The sequence below is a fragment of the Copadichromis virginalis genome, linkage group LG3 (assembly GCF_057382275.1).
Source record: "Copadichromis virginalis isolate Kocher_CV1m ecotype Utaka linkage group LG3, C_Virginalis_male_GT1.1, whole genome shotgun sequence".
Taxonomy (NCBI): domain Eukaryota; kingdom Metazoa; phylum Chordata; class Actinopteri; order Cichliformes; family Cichlidae; genus Copadichromis; species Copadichromis virginalis.
This window is the reverse complement of record NC_140620.1, coordinates 32,705,696-32,731,668: the sequence shown is the minus strand read 5'-3', so window position 1 is coordinate 32,731,668 and position 25,973 is coordinate 32,705,696. Positions and strand designations below refer to the sequence as shown.

The window sequence follows — 25,973 nt, the reverse complement described above, 5'->3', positions numbered from 1 at the left end:
GCAAGCTTCATTTTTCCACGTTATATTTCGATAAAATGCTTCTCGGACTGAGACTGCTTCCTAAACTGGTGAGCCAAATCCCCCCTAAACTCAGATTTAAGGTGAGCTCTGAGCAGCTATCAACTCCCTGCAGATAAGCTTCAACCTCTGAATGCGTGTCACTCGCCACAGCAACGCTCAGGCGTTCAAGAGAAATATCTCAGGCCACAGACTCATGAGAGGTGTTCACATTTTCATCTTATTGCAAAAACAAACACAAAAGACCCGATTTATCATTCAAGTATGAAGACATTAAGAGCAAAAATAAGAATCTTTCATACTCCAGACCATTTTTTTCTTTTTTTGTCCAAGATAATCAATCAAAACGTGTTAAACACAAATAGTTTAGAACCTCAAAGGAAAACTCCAAATAGAATAAATGAAAGTTTTCTCTTTGCTTTTTAACCAAGTTAGCAACAGTTGCAAACCTTCACCAGCCTGATAACGAGCTTCTGCTTCTGATGAAGAAGTCAAAGCTCCAGTTGACACGTGGGGCCAAATCCCCAACGCTTTAAAGGGATTTGGCCACTTTGTGGAGCTAATAACACGCCAGAGTGGGATTCACAAATCAAGAAGACAAGCACAAAATATGATTGAGCCGTGCACGTATCCGTGACTGGTGCGGCGGTGAAGCGAGTCAGAGGCAGATGGGGTAACGACAGGCAGACAGGCTATGCTAGTAGGGAAACGAGAGATGGCAGATGGACAGATGCAGATATGCTAGTGTGAGAGGGAAGTGATGCAGCTGTCTGGTAATGTCTGAGAGGCAGGAAAAGCAGGCATGGAGAAATATATTTGGACTATTAACTTTTAAGATTTAGCTGGACCTGGTTTTTGCCTGCTGAAGCCAAGTGATGCTCCAAAGCAGATGGCAGAGGCCCTCGGTTTTCAAGTCGTAAAGAAATGATCAACGATCATTTCGCCCACGCTCTCGCAATTCACACATCTGCAGTTTCGTAATTGCCACTGAAATCAGTGCAGCTCAAACTCTCTTTTGCAGTCAGAGGCACTTTGGCAGGTTTGCGCTTCTGGTTTGCCAGTTAAATTTAAGGCAAGTCAAAACTCTGTGTAATCTGGAGTATTTCGCCAAACGCTGAAACCATCAACATTTTTTCTTGTGGGAGAAAAACAAGATATGAGTGTTTTTCCAGTCTTCGAGCTAAGAGGCATTGATGTGAAGCAACACTGATAAAAAACAAACAAACCCAAACATCTTAAACTACTGATTGTGAACCAGTGATCCAACCAGTGATCCCAATCTGAATATGATGCCAACTCCTCGGTTTGGTGTTAAAATACGTTATGGCAAATGGAGCAGGATAACAGAAATGAAAAGAGTCACCTGCACCATGTCTTCTTTCAGCTCAGCATGAGTCTGTACTGCAAAGCACTGCTACTTAACTACGTATGTTTCTCCCCCACCTGCTCCAGGTTCAGAGCCTGGGTCAATACCCTGTGCTCTTTTGGATGACCTTGAGTTATTCCCTGGCAGTTTTTGAGGGGTAAAAGTGTATGCCGCCTTGCTGGGGGAGGCTGCAAACACTGTGGAGTGACAATGCCATTCAGGATGGCTGAGCACGGTCTGCGCAATGGTTAAGGGATTGGTGCATGTTACAGTAACATCCGCATGACTGCAAAGACCTGAGGGTAACCCCAGCAAGTCGTCACATATTAATGAAATGATAAAAATACAAGCTGTGAGTCGGAGTCTCCATGGTGATGTTTGCAGATTACATTATGGTCTATAGTGAGAGAAGGTGGATGAGTTTAAATAGCTGGGGTCAACCACCCAAAGCAACAGACAGTGCACAAGAGAGAGGAAGGAGAGAGCAGGCAGGGTGGAGTGGGTGAAGACGAGTGTCGGGAGTGACTTGTAAGATAGTGGACATATTGGACAAAGGATGCAAAGTATCCAAAATAAGAAGAAGAAGAAGAAGAAGAAGAAGAAAAATGACCTTCTGGGGAATATATGTAGCTCTTTATGTACTAAATACTTCACTTTGTAAAGCTGTTTGCGTACTTTTTCAAGTATCTATTTACTTCTGGTCAGGGAGCATACACATACACAGACTATTACATCATCATTATATTAAAGTTATGAGTCACAAAGACATATTAATGACCTGAAAGATACTAAAAAGTCCATAGTGCTGACCAACGGAGGATATTGATGCTGATTGTGCTTTGCTGCTATTAAGTTTCCTTAAACTAAAACACGCTGCTGTGCCATTAATTATCCTAATCTGAACCAAGTTGCACTGCATTACACAGAGTTGTAGCAGGCTGCAGGATGCCTGCAGTAACTAAAATGTTTGTGTTACACTGTGTGAAAGAAAAATGTAACGACCGGGATGAATGAAATAAAGCACTTTGTACTTAAGCATGCGGGATTGCATAACTAATAGTAAATAATTAGGTGGACTATCAGGAAAAAGATAATCAACCACTTGATACATGCATGGAGGTCAAAGTAGACATTTAAACATTAAAGTAACGTCATAAAAAATATTTTGCCTTTATTGTCTGCAGTGACATAACATGACATATTTTCCTTGTCATGCCACTGAGACTGTTTTTCTCTGCTTGTAGAACAGATAATGAAGGCTTATTTTAGTCGAAGAGCCAAGGAACAACTGATATAATTATTAATTTTTTGAAACCACAGCTATGAAACTGACAGAGGTGGAGACTTCATGCATTTCCAAAATTTTCAGGCCAAGAAAGAAACATTTCACAAATGAATAATTTTACAGGAATGATGGATTTGGGCGTTACTGCAAGGGAGAAATATTTGGGAATGCTGGAAGAACAAGTTCAGCCGAGTTTAATGATAGCGCAATAACAACACAGATGATAAAGAAGGAGCAGCAGCAGCGGGCGGGGGGGGGGGGGCATGTGATCGATTAAAAAAAAAAACAAAACTAAAAGGCCTTCAACAATGCTCTCTAATCTCTGACTGCACATCTTGCTCCTTTACAGCTGCACCATGCAAAGAGGAGTTTAAAAGGTGAGTGCCTGCAGCAAACACACACACAGTTAGAGAGGTCCATGTGCGTTACCTACCACATAGTAGAAATGCATGTCTGCGCGCACAGGTCGGTCTCATAAGTGCTGGAAGCGTGCAGGTGAGCGGCGTCCATCCAGCAGCGGCATTAGCCAGCAGTGCGCGTCTGTCCCAGGTACAGATACTCCAAACTGGATGCTTCTGCTCCCCTTCCTCTTTCCCAATGTTGCTCCTGACCCCTCTCTCTTTCTCTCTTCCCTCCTGCACTTGACGTTTACTCCTCCCCCTCCTTGTTTTTCTCCTCCCCACATGACTTCAGTGCCTCCCCCTCTCTCTTTCTCTCTCTTTTTTTTTGGTTCCACTTCCTCTCTTTTCTTTTTTTCTTTCATCGCTTTTCCAGTGTAATTACTTCCCCGCCCCCAATCCACCACCTTTATTTTCTATCTTTCTTTTTTCCAGCATCATTATTTAATTTTCTTTTTCAGATCATGTGTCATTTTTTTTAACAGTTTTGTAAATGTTTTAGTCAGTAAAGCAGGGGGAGAAGTCGCTCTGTCTCTCTGGGCGTCTCTGTGCTGATTGCAGATTGGTGTCAGTTCTTCCTGTGTGTGTGTGTGTGTGTGTGTGTGTGTGTCATAGATAACACGGCGTGCTCTCCGCTGTCAGAAACAGGAAGAATGGAGCTCTGTAGTTTGGCCCTGATGAGAGAGCCTTCCCCTCCGTGTGTGTGCGCACTGGCGAGCCTATCCTTGTGAGGACCGCACTGAGTGTTTTTGACCATGGAGGTGAGGACAGTTTGTGGGACATATTCAAAGGCCCACCTCCTACATCATTCCCTCTCTCACCTGAAGAACGCTGGGAGCACTGTGAGAAAGGATACTCCATGGATCTACCTCAACGACCGACCACAGTATGTGATAACTCAGGGCTGTGTGTCGGACAGGGTCGTCTGCAGTACGGTCATTCCTGTTGGAAAACAGAGAGTCCGCAGGTCTTTTCTTCCTACTGCTGTCAGACTCCACAAGAAAACGTTTGCAGCTGAGCAAACACACACATCTACACATGTGCAATAAAACTAAGTGTATTTTTTTCTGACAGTGTAGTATTTTATTATATTGTATATAGTATGTTATTCTTTTTCCTATTCCACTGTTTTTCTTTAATTTTGCTGCTATAACTTTGCACTGTCTACTTTCTGCTGTGACAACAATTTTCCCACGTGTTTGACTAATAAAGGTTTATCTATCTATGTATCTATTTAAAAAACACATCTTTAGAAAGTAAAGAGAGTATTTCTCTGTATTTGAATTAAAAAGGGAAAATGTGCTAAAATCAAATCTAATTGAAGTAAAATTACATAAAGATTCTAGATTCTTTATGTCACGTGCATAGTCATACGAGTACAACACAAAGTGAAATGTGTCCTGAACTGCTCCTTTGACTGTGCAAAAAAAGACTAATACAATAAGTAAATTAAATTTTAAAAAATTGAAATTTTAAATTAAAAATCTGAAAATGTACATTGTGCGAGTGGAATGTTAAAGTGTCTTGTGCCATGTTAGCACAGCAATGTGTTGACAGCACCCTCTCCACTGGAGCTCTATTGATGATAAGAAGCTTGTACACTTGGTGCTTACTCCTTCTGAAGTCCACCACCAGCTCCTTGGTCTTGCAGACATTCAGCTGTTGTCCTGACACCACGATGCCAGGTTCTTCACCTCGTCCATGTAGGCCGCCTCACAACAATATGGCTCCCCTCGTGGCAGACATGTTTGCGACATGCTCCCGACACCAACTTTATTAATTTTTTATTCTAGTGTTAATGAGTGTGGCACGCAAGACCAAAGCACGGCACGAGAGGCAGGCTACATGCTTAAGTAAAGACTAGAGCCACATGACCACACCACACCACACCACACCCTGGATCCACACCTGGAGCCAATGAAGCTGGCTGCATATAAGACCAGCACACACAGCTAACCTTCCCCAGACTGTTTGCTAACCAGTTGATTCCACAGATACTTTACTCCTCTGCTATTTAAAATATTTTGCACATAAGGATGCTGGCACCGTTTTTACTCACACCTGCCTGCCTACCCTACCTCCTCTGGATCTCTGGACCATTCTCACCTTCAAACTCACCTGGACCTCCACAGTCTTGCTTCCCCCCCTCCCGTGTGCCTCTGTCTGCAACCAATTCCACTGCCCACCAGCTTGCAAACTCCTATTTCCCCCGGTCCTCCATGCTCCTAGCTTCCAGACTCCAGAAGACCGAAGCCAGGATGTAGGACCCAAATGCAGGTCTAGGAGACTGAATGACAAACTAAAGGCAGCAGCTTTATTGCTGGAGAAAAACTTTAACATGAAATACAGGAAAGCTAAACTAGACACACAAACACCAAACTCAAACTAGAAAACTGGGAAACTAGAAACACGGAGGGAAAACACAGCACGGTGAGGGTACAATGCGACAACAGTGATGAACCATGATGAACTCAAAGATGAATAATAATACAAAACACTGGGTGTTAGGATGCCTGGGTCGTTGACCCAGGGTATTTGAGTTTATTATATTATTTATACTTTTTAGTCTTTGGTTTCTTTGAGTTCTGTCTTATGGTTTATGTCTCTGTCTTCTTTAGTTGCTCTGTCTCCCCTATCACCTGTATCCCCTTGTCTAGTTCGCGTCTCTGTGTATCCTAAGTTCCTATATCCCCGTGTTCAGTCAGTGTTTGTGTCTGCCCTGGTCCCACGTCTCTGTTCCCTCTGTAGTGCCTGCATGTGAGTCTGTGTTATGTGTTTCCTGTTTTACTTTGAAGGTCTCTGTCTTATCTCAGTGTGTTCAGTTTACGCTTCCTTTTGTCTCGTCAGTTCTGATTTGCCCCAGCTGTGTTTCCCTCCTGTTACTCATTCCCTGATTGCTCCCTCTGTGTATTTAAGCCCTGTGTTTCTCTGTGTCTGTGTCGTGATCTACCGTTTTCTTAGCTGTGTGTTCTGTCATTTCTCTAGTTTAAGTTTGTTTTGAGTTTTTTCAGTTTTGTTATATTTTGAGTATTACATTAAAGCCTTTTTTGAGTTCACGTCTGTCTCCGGAGTCTGCACCTTGGGTCCTATTCCTGCCTGCACACAGCCACACCTAACAGAAGATCGCGACCGAAACAGGACCGTTACACAACTAGTTTGTTTTATTACAGCAGTTTGATTTTTAAACATGATTCATTATTTCAACAATATATTTATTGTTGTCATAAACAGACAAGAAGACAACAACAAACTGCTCCACCCAATCAACACATGTCAGTCCAAACTAAATTATCTCCATTTATTTACACACATCAAATAGAAACTTGAATCACTTGTAATGATTAGCGATCTGATAGAATTTCAAATCGAGTTTGGGGAGTCATTCAGTGAGAAGCAGTGAAATGATTTCCCATGTGAAAAGGTGGACAGCAGAAACAGAAAGAAACAGTGAAACAAAGAGCTTTGGAACAACGAGGCAGCAGGAGGACAGCTGCAGTTTAACAGCTTCGAATCACTGACAGGAAACAACATTAGAAATCTCATCATCCTCAACTCATCTGCTCCACTGACACCTTCATCGGACCCACCTTCACTTTACCAGCCACAGTTTCAAAATATGGAAAAATCCTTTGACTGAAAGTGTGTGTGAAGGTGTGTATGTGTGTGCTAGTATCAGGATCAGAGAACGACAGCTTTCCTCTGCTCCAGTCCAGATTCACTCTGATCCTCTGGGGCTTCTTTTCTACTGAGAGAACCGTCTCTGCTGATGGAGACGATGCTGAGTATTCACCTCGATAGAACCAAATTATCCATAATCCAGAGTCTATGTCTCCCTTCCTCTCCACAGACTCTTCTGACACACCCAGTATCCACCCTGTACTCTCTCCAACCTCAACATCCCAGCTGTGAGTCCCTGAGTTAAAGCCCTCCGAGCCAAGGACAGAGCAGGAGTAATCAAACCTCTCTGGATTATCGGGAAGCTGCTGCCTCTCTCCTTCTCGTCTCACACTGGTCACATCTTCACACAGGATGAGTTCTGGATGAGCAGTGTTTGGGTCCAGAATGATAGGAGTGTAGGAGACCACGTCCTTCATGTTGATCCAGATGTTGAAGGTCAGGTTGCCCAGGTGTTTGGCCTGGTCTCCTGAGGGTAGCTGTGGATCATCCAGCAGGGGGCAGCGCTGGACTCTTTCCACTGCAGTCTTGTAGCTGCACAGGAATGAGATGTCTTCAGCTCTCAGCTCCTCCTCTGTGGCTCTGATTGTGTCTGAAAGAGCTGCTATGTCTCTGCTCAGAGCCTCCATCTTCTCCTTCATCATCCCACTCTTCTGCTCCTCTTCCTCCCTCAGTGCATCCAGCCTGGCCTCCTCTTCCTCTGCTAGAAACAGGTGAAGCTTCTTAAACTTCTCCTTAATCTGCCTCTCTGTGTGTCGGGCCTGGACCTTAATGTGTTCTGCTGTTTGATCAAACTTCACTTGAACTTCTTCACAAACCTTTAATTTCTTCTTTAAGGGCTCCAAAGTTTCCTGAAGTTCCTTCTTGTGTTGTCGTGCAGCTTCATCAATGGGTCTGAATCTGTGGTTGGTGTGTTTTTCCGAGTCTCTGCAGACGACACACACTGGCTGCTGATGGTCCAGACAGAAGAGTTTGAGTTTCTCAGAGTGCAGACTGCAGAGAGCCTCTGAAGCTCTCCGAACTCTCTCCTGTAAGAATGACTCACACAGGTTCTTTAAAGCTCGGTTTAAAGGAGGATCATACACTGATATTTTCTTACAAAATGGACACTCATGTATTGGTCTCTCTCTCCACCATCTCTTCAGACAGTCTTTACAGAAGCTGTGGCTGCATGACAGAAGAACAGGATCTCTGAAGACCTCCTGACAGACTGAACAGCAGAGATCCTCCTCTGATCTGGAAGCCATGAAGTCTGTGAGTGAAGCTGAAAACAGCAGACAGGAAGTACAGTCAGTCCCGGCTCCCTCCCTCCTCTGCGAACTTCACTGAAACTTCCTTTGAGTCGTGTTTTTGGTCAAACTCAAATTCAGTGTGTGGAGCGTCAGCAGTTCGAGGCAGCAGTGTTGGAGTTTTCCACTTTCCTCTCCTGTAGCTGGACTCACTCAGATCAGAGGAAGCTGCTAGTTCGGTCCATACTTAGTCCTCTGTGCGTCTCTTTTTGCTGAGGAAGAAGAACAATCGGTTTCCTAGTTCGCTTCACGCAAGTTAGATAAGGAGAAAAATGTTGCTTCACTTGTAATGCTTCATTCCAGATGTCAAATGTCATCCTGCCATTTGCTAAAAAGCTGTAAAACAGGTTTTCCTCCATTTCAGTTGGACAGGTCACAAAATGAAAACTTTTCTAAAACTTATAGCCGCTACATCACACATAAACGAGAACGTGTTTCATTCCAGAGATCAGTTGTTTACCTGCCAGCAACTGTAAAACAGGTCACAGTAGTCGCACAGGTCCCTCAGCGGTGCAGCTGTTTGACATGCTCTATTTTAGTCTTTGTTCTGGTTATTTGTTAGGTTCCCCAGCAGCGAGAGCGTAATGCATTCACACTGTCATGGGCCTGGGTCCCCAGACCAAGGGCTCATGTGTTTTTGTGGACTTGTTTATTTTTTTGAGCTGTCATGTTGATGTCCCTCTTTTCCCCTTTTACTGGTGTGTGTGTATGTGTGTGCAGAAAGTGGCCACACAAGGCAGAGCAGAGGGGGGATGCAATCAGGTTCGAGTACACTGTTATGAGTAATCACTTTACCATGCCAGCTTAACACACAGGACTTCCATTCATTTATTAGCCCAACCTTAAACCCAGTCTTCATCCTAAAAGAGATTTATGTTCTTGGTTGTTGCTGCTTGTCTCCAGATGTGATCACTTTCATGCAAAAGTTTTCATGCAAAGAACGTGAACCTAAAACGTATCATTAATGATTTCATTTAAAGAAAACAATAAATCAGTTACATAAAATGAATCTCAGTAACATTTCAACACAAAAAATGTACAAATGTATGTTTGTAAATTGTATGTTTATGTATATACGATGTATATTTTTATGTATAAATGTACTGATATACAACTCCATTGATTTATTTTAAATACAATTAATAATAAATGTAATAATAAAATTTAATTACATTTACAAAGAAAGAATTACATTTTTGCTACTTTATTCTTTAAATCTGAGCTCGAAACACTGGGGCAGCTTAGAACTGTAGACTGCACTTATCTGATTTAACCACTAGATGGCTCTAGACTACAACAAGTAAACAGCAGTGCTACGATGGGGAGTGTGTGCCTAAATTGGAAGGTTGCTGTGAAGTTTTCATCGGTATGAACCAGCCGTGACGGCCCATTTGAATCTGCACAGAAACTTGTACTTTTCTTAAGACAACTAATGTCAGCTACTGGTCTTAGTTTTAATCCTTTAAACGAGTCATAAAGCTCCTGGACCATAAAGGAAATGCCCATGCAATGTTTAGACTCTAATTGGTTCTTACAAAGATAGCAATATCAGCGGCAGAGGAAAGTAATTAGGCAAGATTGCCTTTGGAGTGAACACTGCCTCTCGTAGTGGAGCTAATTATGAAAACAACCTGCAGCTACAACTGCTTTCACATCCTCGATGGAAACTCAAGTTAAGACTCACCCCAGGCTACAAACCTTCGTGCTGAACCAAAAAGCATCCGAGGCGCTGATCGGGATTTACATGTCAAAGGAAGGAGTCAGTCAAAAATCCTCCAAATCAACTTCAAAGATTACAAATCTTTGATCAACATATTAAAGAGTGTTAAGGGTTTTTTCCTTTTCATCAACAGACAATTAATCACAATTAATTTGCTGTTGCTCTTTTTTCTCTAGGATCCAACAGGATTTATCAGTTTGATTTTAATCAGTTGTTATGAAACCAAAAGACGGAAAGCTCTGTCTGATGTTAACATGTAGACTTTTGTTATTGTCACTACTTTCTTACACGTGTTTTGTAAAGACTAATTAAATTCTGGCCTTCTTTTCTGGTCAGATCTACCCAAAGAGGCTGAAAATCAAAATGGCTTTACTAGATGATGAAAACTTTCATTTAATGCTTTCCTACACTTCAGTGGATTCGGTGTCTGTAACCTAAGCTAACCTAAATGTTAAAGGAAGACTTAGGCAGCAACAAGATGGCAGTTTTTTTTATTTATTGAATACTTTAAATAGTTAGATACTTTTTCTCTATAAAATCATGATGCACTGTTAGCTGCATTCCTCCTGACAATAATCAATGTAGAAGTAACAAATCTATTGATTTCTTTTTTAGTATCACTCCAGGACAGGATGTTTTTAATTTTGTCAATATAAAAATTTAATAGAAGGCAAGCCTAGAGATGTAGTTGAGCATGACTATGAGGTTTTTCCTATTAGCACAGAGGACAAGGTAATGTCATCTGGGATAAGAAGTTGGAGTTTAGGTTTATTTTCCTTTGGTTTTATGACAGCCGGAGAGCAATTCTTTTTGGTGTCACATCAGGATGCGCAATCTGACAAACATGTGGAGCTACATGCTAGGTTGACAAAGGAGCAGTCAAATGTAGCTTTTAAAAAAGTAGCATTAATTAATTAGTATTTTGAGGCCTTTCACAGTATCATAAACCAACTGATTTTTGTTATCAGACTATGAAGTTGGAAATCATTTGCAAAGCCATAAATGTAGTATTTTTAGAATCCTGCCTCGTAACGTTTCGGCCTTAGCAAAGAACCCCGAGGAACTCCATACTTTTTTACCAGTTTACCATTTAATACTGTATTTTCATGATGTGCAGGTATATAGAGGTACTTCATGCCTTCCTTTTCCTTGGCCATCCATATTGTATTTGCCAATATATACACAATGAGCAGAATATGGGGAAAATAAAGGCACAACCAAGGCCTTAATGATAATGATTACCTATTAACATTTAGATATTTTTAAAGGTATAGAAGTCAAATCAAGTTTATGGGTTTCTAAATCAGTAAGAAGCAAAATCCAGTCTGTTTTAATATAATTAAAAGTGTCCTGTTATGTAAGAACGTTATTTTCTCCCTAAAACAGCTTCTGCTTCATAAACACACATAGTAATTAAATACCCTATATAAGTAGCTAATGATTAAACTTTGGATCAGAAGGCTCTATTTCCCGTGCGGTGCTTCTCTGTGTAGACAGAAACAACCAATTAACAGAAGAGCTGGTGCTCCAGCAGACACAGCTCAGAGATATGAGAGTGTAACCTTGAAAGCTACTACAGCAGGAGGGAAAGCATACAAACAACACAGTTTTTTTTTAAGCAAGAAAAATAATTTATTTATAATGATATAATAATAATTTCATCACATTGGCATTGCAGAGCTGCAGAAGGAAGCGTTTGTGTGAGACGCCACCTCGCAGCAACAGATTACACCATTGGATGGGGCAAGAAAACAGGGGTTATTCAATACATACATGGAATATTCCTTTAAATATGTATTTTTCAACGAGGAATAACAAAAATAGAATAATTCCAATATCTCTGTCTGTCTCTCTTTCTCTAGGTCTCTCTAATTATCATCTCTGTGTCTTTATAAGCTGCCTGTACAGCCCCCAGTACTGGGGTTTAAATTGGGTTTGAGGGGGTTGTTTATCTCACTTTGCTTGGGGAGTAAAGCGGATGGAGTTTATCAGTGATGGACTTTATGGGCTGTTTGTCCACTCCAAGTACTAAAACACAGTAAACTTCACCCATCTGTCACTCCTGAAGCAAACATAACAAAGTCTTTTGGCCCAAATCTGCAGCCACAGCATCTCTCTATTTCTTATTGTTACTCTCAATCGCTTGCTCATAAAGCCGAGACTGTTCAAAAATAGAACAAAGTCCTGATATTTTTATGTGATAATGTGATTTACTGAAGTAGCTTAATATATATCTCAAAGAGGTAGCAGCAAAGTGTTTTTATTTCTACCCACTGTAAACTATAAAGCATTTATTTATTAATTTGTTGACAATATTGGGATTGTAAACTCACACTGCTGTTGATTTTTTCTTAAAAAGATGTCTCTGTGTGTACAGCTGAGCTCTGATTGTATCTTTAAGACCTTGACCTCTCTGCTAAGCAATACTTTTGATCCATTTCCAGATGTTTACTTTGAAGGCTAGCAACCACACTGACTATTGACTAGGTATCTAAATGATGTGACTCAAACTCTTTACAAAACATGGACATTAATGTCAGAAAAATGAAGGTGATGCAGAAGTGCCTTAATCCTGCATTATATCTGAAGGCCACCAGAGGGCGATAGCTGCGATTGTTACAAAAAAAACTATTGGTCCTATAGAAATCTATGGGGAAACGGCTCAGTCTTCAGCTCTGTAAACACACTGAGTTTATGAGCTCAGTCACTCATTTTCAGTCAAGAGGTCTCACAATGACTATCCACATATTATCGGCAGTCATCTCAGTACGCCAGAGAGTTTATTAGGATATATTTTAAATTTTTAATTGTCTGGTTTATGTGGCAGATATCCGATGGTTTCCCATACAACGAATAAAAAATGGATGTAGCTGATGTAACATCACCCGTTGGATTTTGAAGGCTTTAAGCTAGCATTTGATCATTATCAGCTAAGATATCAGCTAGCTAGCCTGGTTAAGCTGTAATTGTTAACTAGAGGGCAATTTATATATTTGATAAATAGTGCAAATATAATAATATAATAATAGACAAATAAAATACTATCATTGCAGTTACGAAACGTGTTGAACTAACATCAAGCCTCAAGTGGCCGTTAGAGGAACTGCAGTTTTTATCACTTCTGCTTGGCTTCATTTTTCAGTGCTGGATTTTACTTGATAGGAGATGGGATTAAAGCATTAAACGGAGGAGGGGGAGAAACAGCAATGACAGAAATGGGTTTGGGTTTTCTTATAATTATTATACAAATTACATTTCTTAGTCCTGCAGATGAGCTGCGGTCAACTTTGTGCTGGTGGGGATTGTGTTATTTGTTTATTCTGGTCTTGCACTGGCTCTCACTGGTAGCAGCTGTACTCATAAAGTACTTAACAAATGAATGTCATCAAATTTTATTTTGTAGCTTATTTGGATAAAGTGTGATCTTTCCTTTTGCCTATGAGGAAATTATCCTTGCCTGAACTCCCGCTCTCTCAACTTAACTTCCAAATTTTCGGCGCTGCTTTTTATTTACGTTTCCTAGCAACTGGTTCCTGTTTGGCTGCTCGATATCTGCAGAGGCATGAAATGTAAAAATTACACCAAATTAATTAGCGAGCTATTGCAGCGCCTAACTCCTTCCTTTGTTGCTTTCTCGTACCTTTTATCAACACGCAGGGAGGCAAAAAAAAAAAACAGAGGTCGAGAGAAGAAAAAGCTTTTAGTGTGATTGCTTCTCTGAGTCACGGGACAGCTAAGAAGGAAGAGAGAGAGAGAGGAGGTGAAAGGAAAGATGATGGACTGCATTATGAATTTCAGCGTGGTAATCCCCACATTCAGCAGAGTCTAACCTCAGCTTTGCACAATCATTTTTCCTCCTTCCTATCTTCCTTATTCTCCTCCTGAAGGAGGGATAATGCTTTAGATATTCCATATATTCCTCCTGTCATCTGTCTTTCACACTTCATAAAAAATGTCATTTTCAAAACAGTATGTTGCCAATATATTTTAGAGAATGAAGCTTGTAGCGGTTTCTTCGAGGCGTAGCTGCTGTGTAGGCAGAATCACCACCATCATCTTGAACAGACAACTAATATATTGCACCCTTAGTAGCTTTTCAGAATCAATGAAAAGTTGGCTGTTCTGTCCCAGCAGGACCTTTTAGTCCCACACTTTGAAGATTAACTGAATTAACGAGATTATTTCAGCTTCTAAAGGAACTCCTGTTTCCAAGAAACATTTACAAAACCTGCAAAAAATCAGGTTCTTCTATTAAATGGCTAGATCCTCACATAAGGGATAACACTTTTTTTTAACCAGTGTGCCCATGTGTTCCTGCTTGTTTTTATCTCTCTTTCCTCCCCGATTAAAGAGAATCTGCTGTCTGCCTACATAAAAAGTCAAAAACACACTTTTTTTGATCCTCAACACACACCGTAAGTGAACACCCTGTTCGACAGCCTGGCGCTTTTTTAGATGAAAGTACGTCTCTCTTCACACCACATGTTACAGTGCTGGAACAACACATCCTTTTGCTCCTAACTCTGTACTTGTATCTTCGGTTCCCGTCCCGCTGGGTTTAGCACAGAAACAATCTTCGCAGGGGTTTTTTTGTTCGTTTTTATCCATCTATTGGCCCTCGCTTCTTCTTAACAACCCACTTCACTTATCCTATGTCTGCGACTTATCTGCTCTGAGGCAAATGAGTCTTCATGACCACACTCTGCCTGTATGTGAATGCAGATTTGGGCAATTGTTTGCCAGATTACATGGAAATGCTCCCTTTTACACATGCACTATAGTGCAATTTTGGCAAGATTTACCAAAAAAAGTTACATTGGGGTGTGTATGTACTACCAAGGCAGCTGAAATAAGAAATAAAATCAAAAGAAAATGTAAAAAAAAAAGAAGAAAAAACACAGTAGGCGCTGCAGCAACACGCCTATAATTCAGTATACAAGGCAAACAAACACAGAGTTTTATAGGTTTATCTTTTTTCATTCACTAAATATTTAAAACAAGCGTCACTTGACTAGTCATCATAAATGGTGATAATTTATGCTTTTTTTCTCAGGATGATGGAATACCTGAAGGACTGCTGTAGGGAAGAGAGATGTAGCTGAAGTTTTTTTCTCTGTGGTTCCTCTTTTTCCATCCACCAGGGGGAGCTCTGACTCAATAGCACCGAGAAATAAGTTTGCCAACTGGGAGTCAGGAGATGAAAGGTTCCCCTCCTCCATTTTTCGCAGTCCATCCATGCAGCAGGTTAGTCAAGTGTCAGAGCTGAACCACCGCTGATCAGAGTCATCTAGGCTGTCCACACAGGCATGGACAGACTGATCGGCGGGTCCATGGATCAAAGACATTTTGTCCGGTCCCAAAAGTCAAGGTCCTTAATGAAAAAAAAAAACCCCAGAAAAAAAAACCACACTCAAACTTTTCCTGTTTCCGTGTCAGTACACAGATCCCAACCATTCATTCATTTGTTCATTCATCCATGGCAATTCCATATTTCATGGATACTAAAGGGAGCGAAAACAAATGATAAAAACTCGAGAGAAAGAAGGCAGAAGATAAGCGCTGATAGAAAATGCTTTTTGCACGCTCAAACTAAGAACAGCATCTATTTTCTTTAACAGTCATTCATTGACATTCATCCGGTGTCGCGTCTTCTGCTGAGCTCAGATGCATAGACTGAATGCAGAGAGAGGTGGAGAGGCGGAGGAGGGAGAGAGAGAAAAGAGATGGGAGAGGCAGAGAGGCGGGAAGGCGGCGACGGGAGAGGATGGAGAGAAGGGAAGGGAAGAAGGGCAGTGAAAGATGGAGGGAGGGCGAGAGAAAGGTGAAAGAGAGGCGCTGCTACTGCGAGTGAGAGAGGATGAACATGTAGGGGAAGAAAAAGAGAGAGTGTGTGCTATGTGCCAGAAAAAAGGTTAGAGCAGAGAAAAAGAGAGACAGATGGAGTGTGTGCTCCAGCAGTGATGAAAAAAGGAGGAGAACAGTGAGCGGTGAGGAGGAAGAGGAGGAGGAAGGTGGCGCAGACGTCACCTCCTCTCTGTGACCAAAGAGACGGCGGAGGAGGAGGTGGAGGAGGGTGAAAAAAAAAAAGGAAAGTCTTTCACGCCACGTCACTCCACATCACCACGGACGGACACACAGAGGGGAATTTGATTCTCATCCATCCTCCCGGTTCTCAGGCTAAAACCTGGGCATCCAAGAATTCCAAACTTGTACAGACGTTCTGGAATGTTTACGTTCTTATATCCATCCACTGATTTCTGAAACCCTCTTTGTTCTGGAATCTTAATGTAACAATGTTGAGGTCACTTCAATCATAATCCTTAATAAAAAGGGAAGGAGGGGGACGGACGTGATAATTTGCACACACACACACACACACACACACACACACACACACAAATGTGTGACATGTATTCAGAACAGACACGAAAATTGCAAATGCACACATACATGCACTCGCCCCGTCTGTCTTTTCCCTCCCCTTGCTTTGTTCTTGGCACTTTCCTCTTTCGCACACACACACAAACACACACACACGCACCTTTAGGTCCCCTCTGGTCTGTTTGTAGTGTTTAACAGTCCTTTGGTCCCAACACCAGAGACCAAAATGAATAAAAACCCTGTTTAATAAGCAGGCCTGCTTCATGCTCTCCGTACAGAAACTCCACAGGCATGATATCCTCCGCACACTCTTTGTATGAACACACACACACTTGTGTGTAGATTGGTCTTCTTTTTTTTCTCCATGTTTTGTTTGTTTGTCTTCAGTAACATTTTGCTTGGCAGTCTTTGCGTGTGTGTGTGTTTGAGTGTGTGTATTCCCCTCACTGCGTGGGCAGTTTGTAGTCCAATCTTCTTGCTGCTTTGTACACTATTTATAGTCTTTGTTTCTGCAGATGATAGTTGTTGATAGATGCGTTACATTTATCTTTGTACATGATACATTACAGTATGATCCAGTTTAACATGTACAGTATATGGCCACTGGGTATGTTTAAGAAAAAAATATATGCAAAAAAAAAAAAAAAAAAAAAAAAAAAGAAACCAAAGAAAGAGTGAAAAGATAGTAACAGATGAGGAAAAAGGTAGCGGCGCAGTGTTTGCGCCGTGTAAACGACCTGCGACACCAGTAAGGGGGAAAAAAGTGCTTATGTTCCAAAAATGTGGTCCGTTTGCCGAGCGCCTTTGTGGAATGTTTTGTGAAGGTCCGTGTTCGTGTTCACAGCACGAGCGATAACACGTGTGGTATGCTCATGCCTCATCTTTGGTGGCAAAAAGCGTGCCCCCGCCTTGTGGTTTCTGTTTGTAAATCCTGCTCTTTTATGTAATCCTGTCTGTCTGGAGCTGAGAGGGCTGCTGTGGTGTCGCATTCACCGTGGAGAGAAGACGGAACCACAAGGTCCAAGGTTTGGGAATATTTCCTTTGTCAGTGGTCCACAGGTGATGGACCTGTAATGCTGCTAGCTCAAGGGGTTTGGTAGAATCGAGGGTAAATTGTGTTAAAGTCTTGTATTTTCAGTGTTTTTATTCCATTTGTTTTGTGGATTGATGGGATTCCTCTTTAGGGGGGATTAATATGGTCACAGGTTCAGATACACTCCCCCGTAGTCATCAGGGTTTTTTTTATTGTATTCACCTGGAAGAAGCCCAGGAGTAAAGATGCCTGCTGTGTATCTTTACATTCCCAGTGTCTGCTCCACCCAACTAGCCTCCACACTGAACAAATTCCCAATGAGGAAAAGATAGTGCAGTGCAGTTTAGAAGCATGACCTCAAAACCTCCACCTTCCATTAAATATATTGTGAGAACCTACTTTTCTCTCCGTTGATGTCTTGCTTTCCTAGAGGGGCTGGTTTGACTCGGACCAACAGTGCTCCAACCGTGGGAGGGACCATTTTGTCCAAAAGTGTGCTCCAATTTGATTGGACAGTGCAAATGGTCAACCAGTAGTTGGAGCGATCTGGTTGGACATGTTCGTCAGATGGCCCCGTCCCCCATAGGGTGGCAGGCCATGGAAATGGTTGGTAGCTTTGTCGACAGCAAACAGACCTGGTTTACATCTGCGTAGACGCTTCCATTCACTGATCGCTGGGTTTGTCGTTCCCAGCCGTTGTCTCTCCTCCCTCGGCATTCGATGCCGTGTTGGCTGAAAACTCCGTGACACGTCGGGCCAGGGGGTTTGTGCTTTTTAGAAGCTCCATGGCAGAGACTCTGGTTCCTCCGCTGGAAGACTTGTTGCCTTTCTTCTGAAGGAGGGCCATGAAGTTCTCGTTGCGGGAGCTCGACCTCTGGCTGCTGCCCAAGGTTAGATTTCTGAGGTCGCTACCGCTGGTGCTGTGCTTCACCGGTGACACCAAACTCTGGCGACTGCCAAACGAGTCGGAAGGTTCTTTGCGACCCAGGACCTTTCGTTTGGACCTGGAGGAGAGAGAGAAGATTATCAGCCAAAACTGTGTGTGCAGCTGTTTCACTTCTCAGATTTACTACTCGTGTGTGATGAGTCACACTTTAGTTGAGATTTGTTTCTCGAGAATAGAAAAACTAAAATTTGTAACTACAGAAGGGACTCCATTCTTTCTTGTAGGAGATGAAAACACTGATTACCGATCTTCCATTTCCCCATCCTCACTTATTCTTCAGAGCCTTTTAAGCTATTTTCAGCATCACGCAAGGTAAAAATCACGAACACTTGTTGCTTAGTGACTAGATTTCTTGTCAGTTTCTGTGTGTACTCATATCCACGTACGTGCATGTGTGAGAGAGAGAGGGACGCTGGAAGGAAAAAAAAGGACGAAATGAGAGCCAGCGGTCGTGCAGCAAACCCACTTTACATGTAACTGTTGCTAGGGAACCTTATACTCCATCTGTCTCACACCTTTTCAACAAGACAATGCGTATTTTGTCACATGCTCCAGGTTATAAAAAGCTGCCAGGCAGGTTTGGTGATGGCTCAAAGCATTTGTGCTGTCCTGTCAAAACAGACTAAACTGTGAAGCACTTCTTAACCTTTAACTGCCATCTGAGGAAACTATGTGCTCTAATATCAGAGTTTGTACCGATCTTGGTGTTTAAAATATGCCTTGGTTGTGTCTGTGTGCGTGCTCAAACCTGTGTATAATAGTGAAGAGGTCTTCGGTGGTGTGTGTTGTAGGTGTGCTGGCCAACAAGTCGTCATCTGTTTCCTCTTCGATGTGCAGTACAGTCTTTTCACTGGCTGCTGGTTCATCTAAGCAAGGCACACAAATCATGGTAAAACATATAAAGTAGAAATGCTAACCAGCCACTTTCTCATGCACCTTAGATGTTATAAATTTTAATGACCAAACAGCTAATCAGCCAATCACCAACTCATTGAGTTCAGGCAGAAATGTTCAAGACAACCTGCTGAAGATCAAACTCAGCATCACAATGGTGAAGAAATGTGATTTAAGCGACTCTGAGCATGGCCTAGTTGTTGGCACAAGGTGGGCTGGTCTGAGTATTTCAAAAACTGCTAATCTGCTGGGATTTAATCACATAACCATCTCTACAGTTTACAGAGAATAGACCAAAAAAGAGAAAATACCCAGTGAACAGCAGTTTCATGGATGAAAATGTCTTGTTGATGTCAAGCTACAATTTGCAAGGACTGATCAAGGTCCAAAATTGAACATGGGAAAAATGTTGTCTAGTCTAATGAGTTTCCATTTCTCATGCAAAATTCCGGTGGCAAGGGCAGAATCTGGGATAAACAACAGGACCTTCTTGCTGTGAGGGAACAGTGCTAACCACTGCACCACTGTATGATCTGTTCAGGATGTACCCTGGCTCCAGCCCCCCTGCAACCCTGATAAGGATAGGCAATGGAAGGATGGATGGAACATAAATGCATGAGTCCTTCCTTGAATTAATGTTTCTGGATGTTGGTGGTTTAATGATGTACAGGATAGTCACTAACTAAACATTGTTTAAATGCCACAGCCTGCCTGAGTACTGCTTGTTTCTTATGACCACAGTGTATCCATTTTCTAAAAGGCTTCTTCAGGCAGGATAACACACAACATCACAAAGTGCAAATCATCGCAAACTGGTTTCTTGAACATGAAAATGAGTTCACTATACTCAAATTGGTTTCCACTGTAAGCTACAGATCACCTTTGGGACATGGTGTAATGGGAGATTCACATCATGCATGTGTAGCTTACAAATCTGCAGCAAATCTGTGATGCTATAATATCAACAAGGACCAAAATCTCTGAGGAATGTTTTCAGCACCTTGTTAAATTAGGCAGCGCTGAAGGCAAAGGGCACTACTACATGTAGGTATACCTAATAAAGCAGCTGATAGGTGTATATCAGCTGGCTTTGTGCAAACGCATATGTAAATCTGATTTGGCTACAGAGAAAATTAGGTGATAATGAAATAATGATGATAAATGTCATCTTCACTGTTAAAAACAGTGTGAACCATTCTGTGTTTTGATTTGGGCTCATTTTAGAGCAATGGGCCTGTATCAAAACACAGCAGAATCAGGAGGGTATGTATCAAAATTAGCAGGTATGAGTCCTAATCAAATGTAAAAGCTCTGCTAGACGATTATCACCAACACAGGCACATAAAAAAAATCACAAGAAACAATGTCTGCAGTGAAACAAGACTAAAAGCAAACTATTAGCTAATATATGTTAGAAAATGCAACATTTGTGTTGGGATGTTTTTAATTAGAAACGATTAGAAGGCCAGAAAACTCCAGTACAAGATTTATGGTATATTTTTGTATTTCATCATTGAATGAATGTACAACTACCCCTACCCTGAAGCGGTGATTCTGTAGGACAGGGACCACTGGTGGAGAATAGAGGGACTGCAGGAGGCGTGTGGACAACCAAGGGAAAATAACTACTTAACTTTGACATGTTTCCATCAAACTGTCCAAGTAAATTTTTTACACAAAGATATTTTCTTTTTCCATTTTTCTACAAATCAGGCTCTGGATGGTATATAAACAAATCCCTCTGTCAAACTATAGAAGGGAATCAAACTAGAACTTTTTGATGTAAGTAAGTATGTGTGTGTAATGTAAAATTTTACAATATTAAAACAATTATTAAAATGTAACCTATATCACAATGACACTTCCTCAGTCAGTTATTGAAAAAGAGACAATATTTTAAAAACGGTGCTTTTGTTTTAAAAGTTTTTAGACTATTGGATTAAAATGTGCAAATGATGTAAGTCTTGGATTAAACACGAACAGCTTTGTATAAATGTTAAGTAGAAAAACACAGTTTCGGTGGTTTCTTTCCAGTAGTCTGACAGAAGAAATGTCATTGAAGTAAAATAGGCCAAAAGTGTTTTTTGTTTCTAATGTCTCTGTAAAGCACTTTGAATCACCTTGTTGTTGAATTGTGCTACACAAATAAACTTGCCTTGCCTTACATGTAGTGTGTAGTGTCTCATCTTTAAAAAAATAAATTGATGCATAAAAGCCCTTTTATCTGGTCTTATGAGTCTTCTGAGACCACCATTCGGTGAAAACCAACTTTTAAAGCTTAATAAAGTGGACCCATCAAGGCATACCTGTCCCAATCCCAGTACCAGCCATCTTCCCTTCCAGCTCTGTGAGAGAGGAATCTTGAAGAGAGGATTGTAGTGATGACTCTTTGGAACTTTCTTCATCTGTTCCCAAGTGGTTCTCATCTTGCTCAGGCATGTCGGGAACACTGGGAGCATTGAGAATATCATCTGGTGGGAATGTTCCTACCGGAGACCGAAGGCCCACGGGGCTGTCAGTCTGTGGCGTCTGACGGTCTGTGCTGCCATTAGTGGAGGAGTGGACTGAGGTGGGAAGAAGCAGAACATTTGGCTTCTTGGGGACTGGAGGTGGAACCTGGAAAGGATTGAGAAGGTTTCAAAGAATGAGAAATAAGGAGAGCTGTGAACTGTGAATATGTTTTTTTTTAATTGTTTGCCTTTAGAAGATACTCGATGTTTAACCATGACTTGTGTAAAAGAACAATATATTTAATTTGGTTACCTTGGGTTTCTTTTTGTCTGACAGCTCTGCCAGACAGGAGACTGTCATCCTTGAGGGTAGCGTCTTGCTCTTGTCCTGAAGTTCTGGGGCCTCCTGATTGCTGCAAGGTGAAGGAAGTGAGCCTCCATCTTCGGGGCCAAGACGAATCTCTTGGTCAACATCAAATTCAGGCTCCAAAATTGGGTCTTCCAGGAGAGGCTGAGGGTCTGGGAGAGGAGGGAGATCAAACAGGGACTGGGATAGGGGGAGGAACGATTGATCATAGGCAGTTTGTGGAGCAGACATAGAGTTTGAATCTGACAGAATAGTGGGATTTGTTGGAGCTTGTGGTGGAGGTTTTTTGGGTTTTGGCTTTTTCATGACTTTGTAGATGTTGCCTAGAGGCACAGGTCGGTCTACAGGTGAGGCAGGAGGCGAGTCAAGCGCCAGAGGGGAAGTGGAGGAAGGAGAAGGAGACTTGAGAAGAAGGTTCATGGGCCGTTTAGGTAAGGGAGGCTTGACTGCAACAGGTGGTTTAGGTTTTGGTAGAGTGGGTGGTGGGCTGGGATCCTCGCCTATATTGCGGCCATGCTGTTCCTCTTCGATGGTGTCAGAGGCTCCATCAGGGCAGTCTTCTAGGTCTCCACGAGAAACTGAACGAAGCCGAACAGTCTTTAGCTCATTCTGGGTAACCATAGGCAGTGCCTGTGAGGAACTCGGGCTGATCTTTCCTGGCTTTGCTGCTGTCGAAGTGTCAGAATGCCGCCGGCTGGCCTTTTGTTTTGGCTTAATGGACGAAAGCTCCAGATGTGCATTCCCAGGCATTTCAAAGGACAGTCTAGACCTAGCAGCTGGATCCTTGGGTGATGGTAGAGATGATTTCCTCTCTGGGATTTTGGGGCGCATCTTACAACCTATTGTACCTGTTGTACCCACAGTCCCCTGACCTGCCAGATGACTGAGTGGAACAGTTGGGGTGGGAGTCTCTGACTGGCTGGAATAGCCACTTGATGGGGACATAAGTCCTGGAGGTTTGAAGGGGGATGATGCCTTGATGTCAGTCTCCATGGAAAGCTGTGAGGGTGATGTGGCTCTCGAGGTGGAGGGAGAGTCAAGAAGGGACTCTGAGCTACCTCTGACTTTCATACATTCGATCACTGTAGTACCTGTTGCTGTGCTGGAGCCTGACAGAGACCTGAGGAAGAGCAAAGAAGAGATGTGAAGTTTTTTTGCTAAATCAAAGTTTGCCAAACACGTTTGACAACAAAACATCCAGGATACCTATGAAATGATGTGAGAAGACATAATAAAGATGACACAATAATAATAACTTTGTAGCACAAGTACTAAACATCCATGTGTAGTTTCCTACCTGTATGGATCATTGCTCTTCCACTCCCCTAGCTGCCAGTGCGTGGGAAAAGTAATTTCTGTCTCCCCCTCCCTCTCTGGTGCCTGGACCTCTAGACTTGGAGGTCTGTCATTCCCTCCTTGGCCTGGCTCTCGCTCACCAATACTGGTTTTAGACGAGTTGGGCAGAAGGAAATCTGGCTGAAAGTCAGGGAAGTGATCCCTGGGAATGTGCAGGCTCTTTGGTCGGCCATCTCTGTAAAGACCACCTTGATGGTGTATTCTGCCCTCAGCTTGTCCAAGGTTTTTCATAAGAGAGACACTCCTCACAGGGGGTGGTGGCTTTCGTTTGGATTTTTTAAGGGAGATGGAGCGGGAACGTAGGCGCAAACGACCTTCTGTGCTGTAGTCTGAAGCTGTGATGGAGATTGTGTCAGTTGTACTTGCGCTGTCTTCTGAGCTCCCTCTAGGGTAGAGAAGGGCGTAATTCTCACCTAAGCCGAGGAAGTTGTGATGCTCTTGTTGGTGGTCCATAGTATTCCCATTTCCTGTAGATGTTATATTACCATCCGGATGGCCTATAACACCCTCTGTGAAACAAAAAGATCCAGAATCTGTGGGTGTGGAAAGGGAACGCTCTCGAAACTTGAAAGCATTCTGTGCTGCTATGGAACGTGCCGACCTCTCCCGTCCTCTCACTGCTTCGCCTCCTCCCCCTCTTCCTCCATCAACTGCAGCCCCCTCTGTCTCACTCCGCTTCCCTATGTCCATGTTATTCAATGGTCTCCGAGAAGGGTCTGTCACAGTCTTGAATGAGCTTGAATGTCCTGAGCTCACCAGCATCACCCCCTCCTGGGTCCCTCCTCCGATGATACTGTGCTGTTTGGGTGGTACCGCTGGTCCTTTGCTCTTACTGTAATTGTAAGGCTCGTTCCACGCTCCAGGAGAAAAGGTGGAACCCTTGGGTCCGTTCCAGGAAGCGGTGGGTGTATTTGAGCAGAGCAGCCCAGAATGGTCCATAGTTTCTGGGTGAAGGTGATCTGGGGCAGGCAGCCCCAAACGGTTGTCTGTAGAGAAGAGAGGGAAAGAATCAATACTCCAAAACTAATCACACCAAATTCCACTGACTGTGGACACTCTAAAATAAAAGGTTATAATAAAAACTTCTAAACATCACATATCTATCTCTAGCTGTACCCATTCAGAAAACTATTCTGACCAGAAAAGGCACAACCTGCCTTGACATCTGTAGCCTCTGGCATTAGTCCCTACACAGTGTGTATCATTTGTTTACTGCCTGACGAGAATAGCCACCATCTTTGAACAGAAGGGATGACTTACAACACCAACTGTCTGCCATCTATAATCCAGTTTTGAGATCCGCTCCCAGACACTTGGGCCATTTGACCTCAGGATATCACGTGATAGAGTGGGGCTAGGTTTTGCAATGGGTTTACCCTAAACCTTGGCTGATTGTGACCCACACCTGTTTTTACACAGGCTCGTGTGATTAGGTAGAGGATCAATAGGGAGTCCATGACCCTCTTGGAGACACTCCCATAGGGCTTAAAATCTGGGATTCTCCACCAGTTTTCTTCTTTTAACGAAAGAAGTTTCAGACTTTCTTTGAAAGAACTTCTTTCTTAGAACTTCTTTCTTTCAGACTCTTTTCTTTTTCATGCTCCTTACACTACAATGACCTAGATGACCAAGCACCTTCACAGACATACTTTCCTGCCTAACAAACCTCCATGCTTAAAAGATACATACAAGGCAACATATTAACAAGAAAAACATATATAAACTTCTCTGACCTTTCCTTCTAAGGAGGGAAAGCGGATCAAAAACATTCTTTTTTGCAAGTGAGATAGAATCACACCAGAACTTGGTCAGAATCCAATATTCCATGCTTTAAGCTATGTGCTGTGGTATAACCACAGAACAAATAAGCATCTATGGACATGTTTTAGCTGTTCCTCGAGATGAAATGCTAAATCATAACTTATAGAACTGAAAAGTTGAGAGCATTTCTTCACTGTCTGATGTGCAAAGATGTTTTTCATCTTCACTTGACTGGATTTGGCAAGAGTTTGATTTTTCAACTGACTGGCTGAAGTTAATAGACAGATGGTTCTTTCGAACGCGTGCCATTTTGCAAGTATGGCTTCACAGATGGTTCTGTAACAAGTTATCTGGTGTGACAGGTTACCATATCATGCCAACCAAATGCCCCTTCACAGCAACAAACCTACCACATTCACCCACTGTAAGGATTGAGGGGTCAGTTTTTTTCCCCTTAATTTGTTACATAGGCCTAATAGTACATTCTCAACAATGCATATTCGTCCTGCAACAAAGGATTAGTTCTTAATTCAAGAACAACTGAAACACATTTTTAAATGTCAGATGTGGCTTCTTCTGCTTTTGTCTTCTTCTCACCAAAATTATGGGCTTATTCAGATGAAGCTGATTAAATGAACCCTTGATGCCCTGTGTTTAAATGTCCTCATTGAAGTAAATAAACCAGCAAGGAATGAAAAGATAATGGCTAAAGGCATAGCTGTTCTTCACTAGGAAACATTGATTAGTGCAAATCCAGGGGAAATAAATTATTAATTCAGCATTAGTTTGTGTAATTTTCTTTGCTTAATTAAACCTTTGGTGGATAGATAGCTGACTACCTTTGTATATTGGCCGTACTGCAGAAAGCAGTCATTAGTCATACACCTTTGCTTTGGGGCATTACCGTAGTTTTCGGGTCATAAGCCGCCCTTTTTTCCCACACTGTGAACACTGCGGCCTATAATGACGTGCGGCTAATGCATATATTTTTTTATGCGGCCAAAAACAATTTGCCTGGTAACAGTAGACCAATA

General features: G+C 42.2%; 3 protein-coding genes across 3 annotated transcripts in view; all 3 read right to left on the bottom strand.

The window, feature by feature from the left end:
- Positions 1-3,348, bottom strand: part of arhgap36 (Rho GTPase activating protein 36) — a 79,184-nt gene extending 75,836 nt beyond the window's left edge. The window contains exon 1 of the mRNA XM_085450716.1: positions 3,103-3,348. Within this exon, the coding sequence (XP_085306842.1) occupies positions 3,103-3,120 (18 nt within the window). The 5' untranslated portion in view covers positions 3,121-3,348. The remainder of the gene's footprint in view (positions 1-3,102) is intronic.
- A 2,050-nt stretch (positions 3,349-5,398) lies between these two features.
- On the bottom strand, positions 5,399-8,581 carry LOC146714251 (nuclear factor 7, ovary-like). Its single transcript, XM_085450714.1, has one exon. It carries the CDS (start codon positions 7,987-7,989, stop codon positions 6,616-6,618), a length of 1,374 nt encoding a protein of 457 aa, XP_085306840.1. The 5' UTR covers positions 7,990-8,581; the 3' UTR covers positions 5,399-6,615.
- A 6,513-nt stretch (positions 8,582-15,094) lies between these two features.
- The window catches only part of nhsl2 (NHS-like 2), a 235,347-nt gene continuing 224,468 nt past the window's right edge, over positions 15,095-25,973 (bottom strand). Inside the window, exons 6-10 of the mRNA XM_085450713.1 lie at positions 23,120-24,164; positions 21,769-22,942; positions 21,312-21,621; positions 18,860-18,977; positions 15,095-18,169 (exon numbers count right to left, since the gene is read on the bottom strand). Of these exons, the coding sequence (XP_085306839.1) occupies positions 17,830-18,169; positions 18,860-18,977; positions 21,312-21,621; positions 21,769-22,942; positions 23,120-24,164 (2,987 nt within the window). The 3' untranslated portion in view covers positions 15,095-17,829. The remainder of the gene's footprint in view (positions 18,170-18,859; positions 18,978-21,311; positions 21,622-21,768; positions 22,943-23,119; positions 24,165-25,973) is intronic.

Bases quoted from the DNA above. Each gene is read 5' to 3' on its own strand.
- LOC146714251 (XM_085450714.1), bottom strand. From the start codon at position 7,989: ATGGCTTCCAGATCAGAGGAGGATCTCTGCTGTTCAGTCTGTCAGGAG.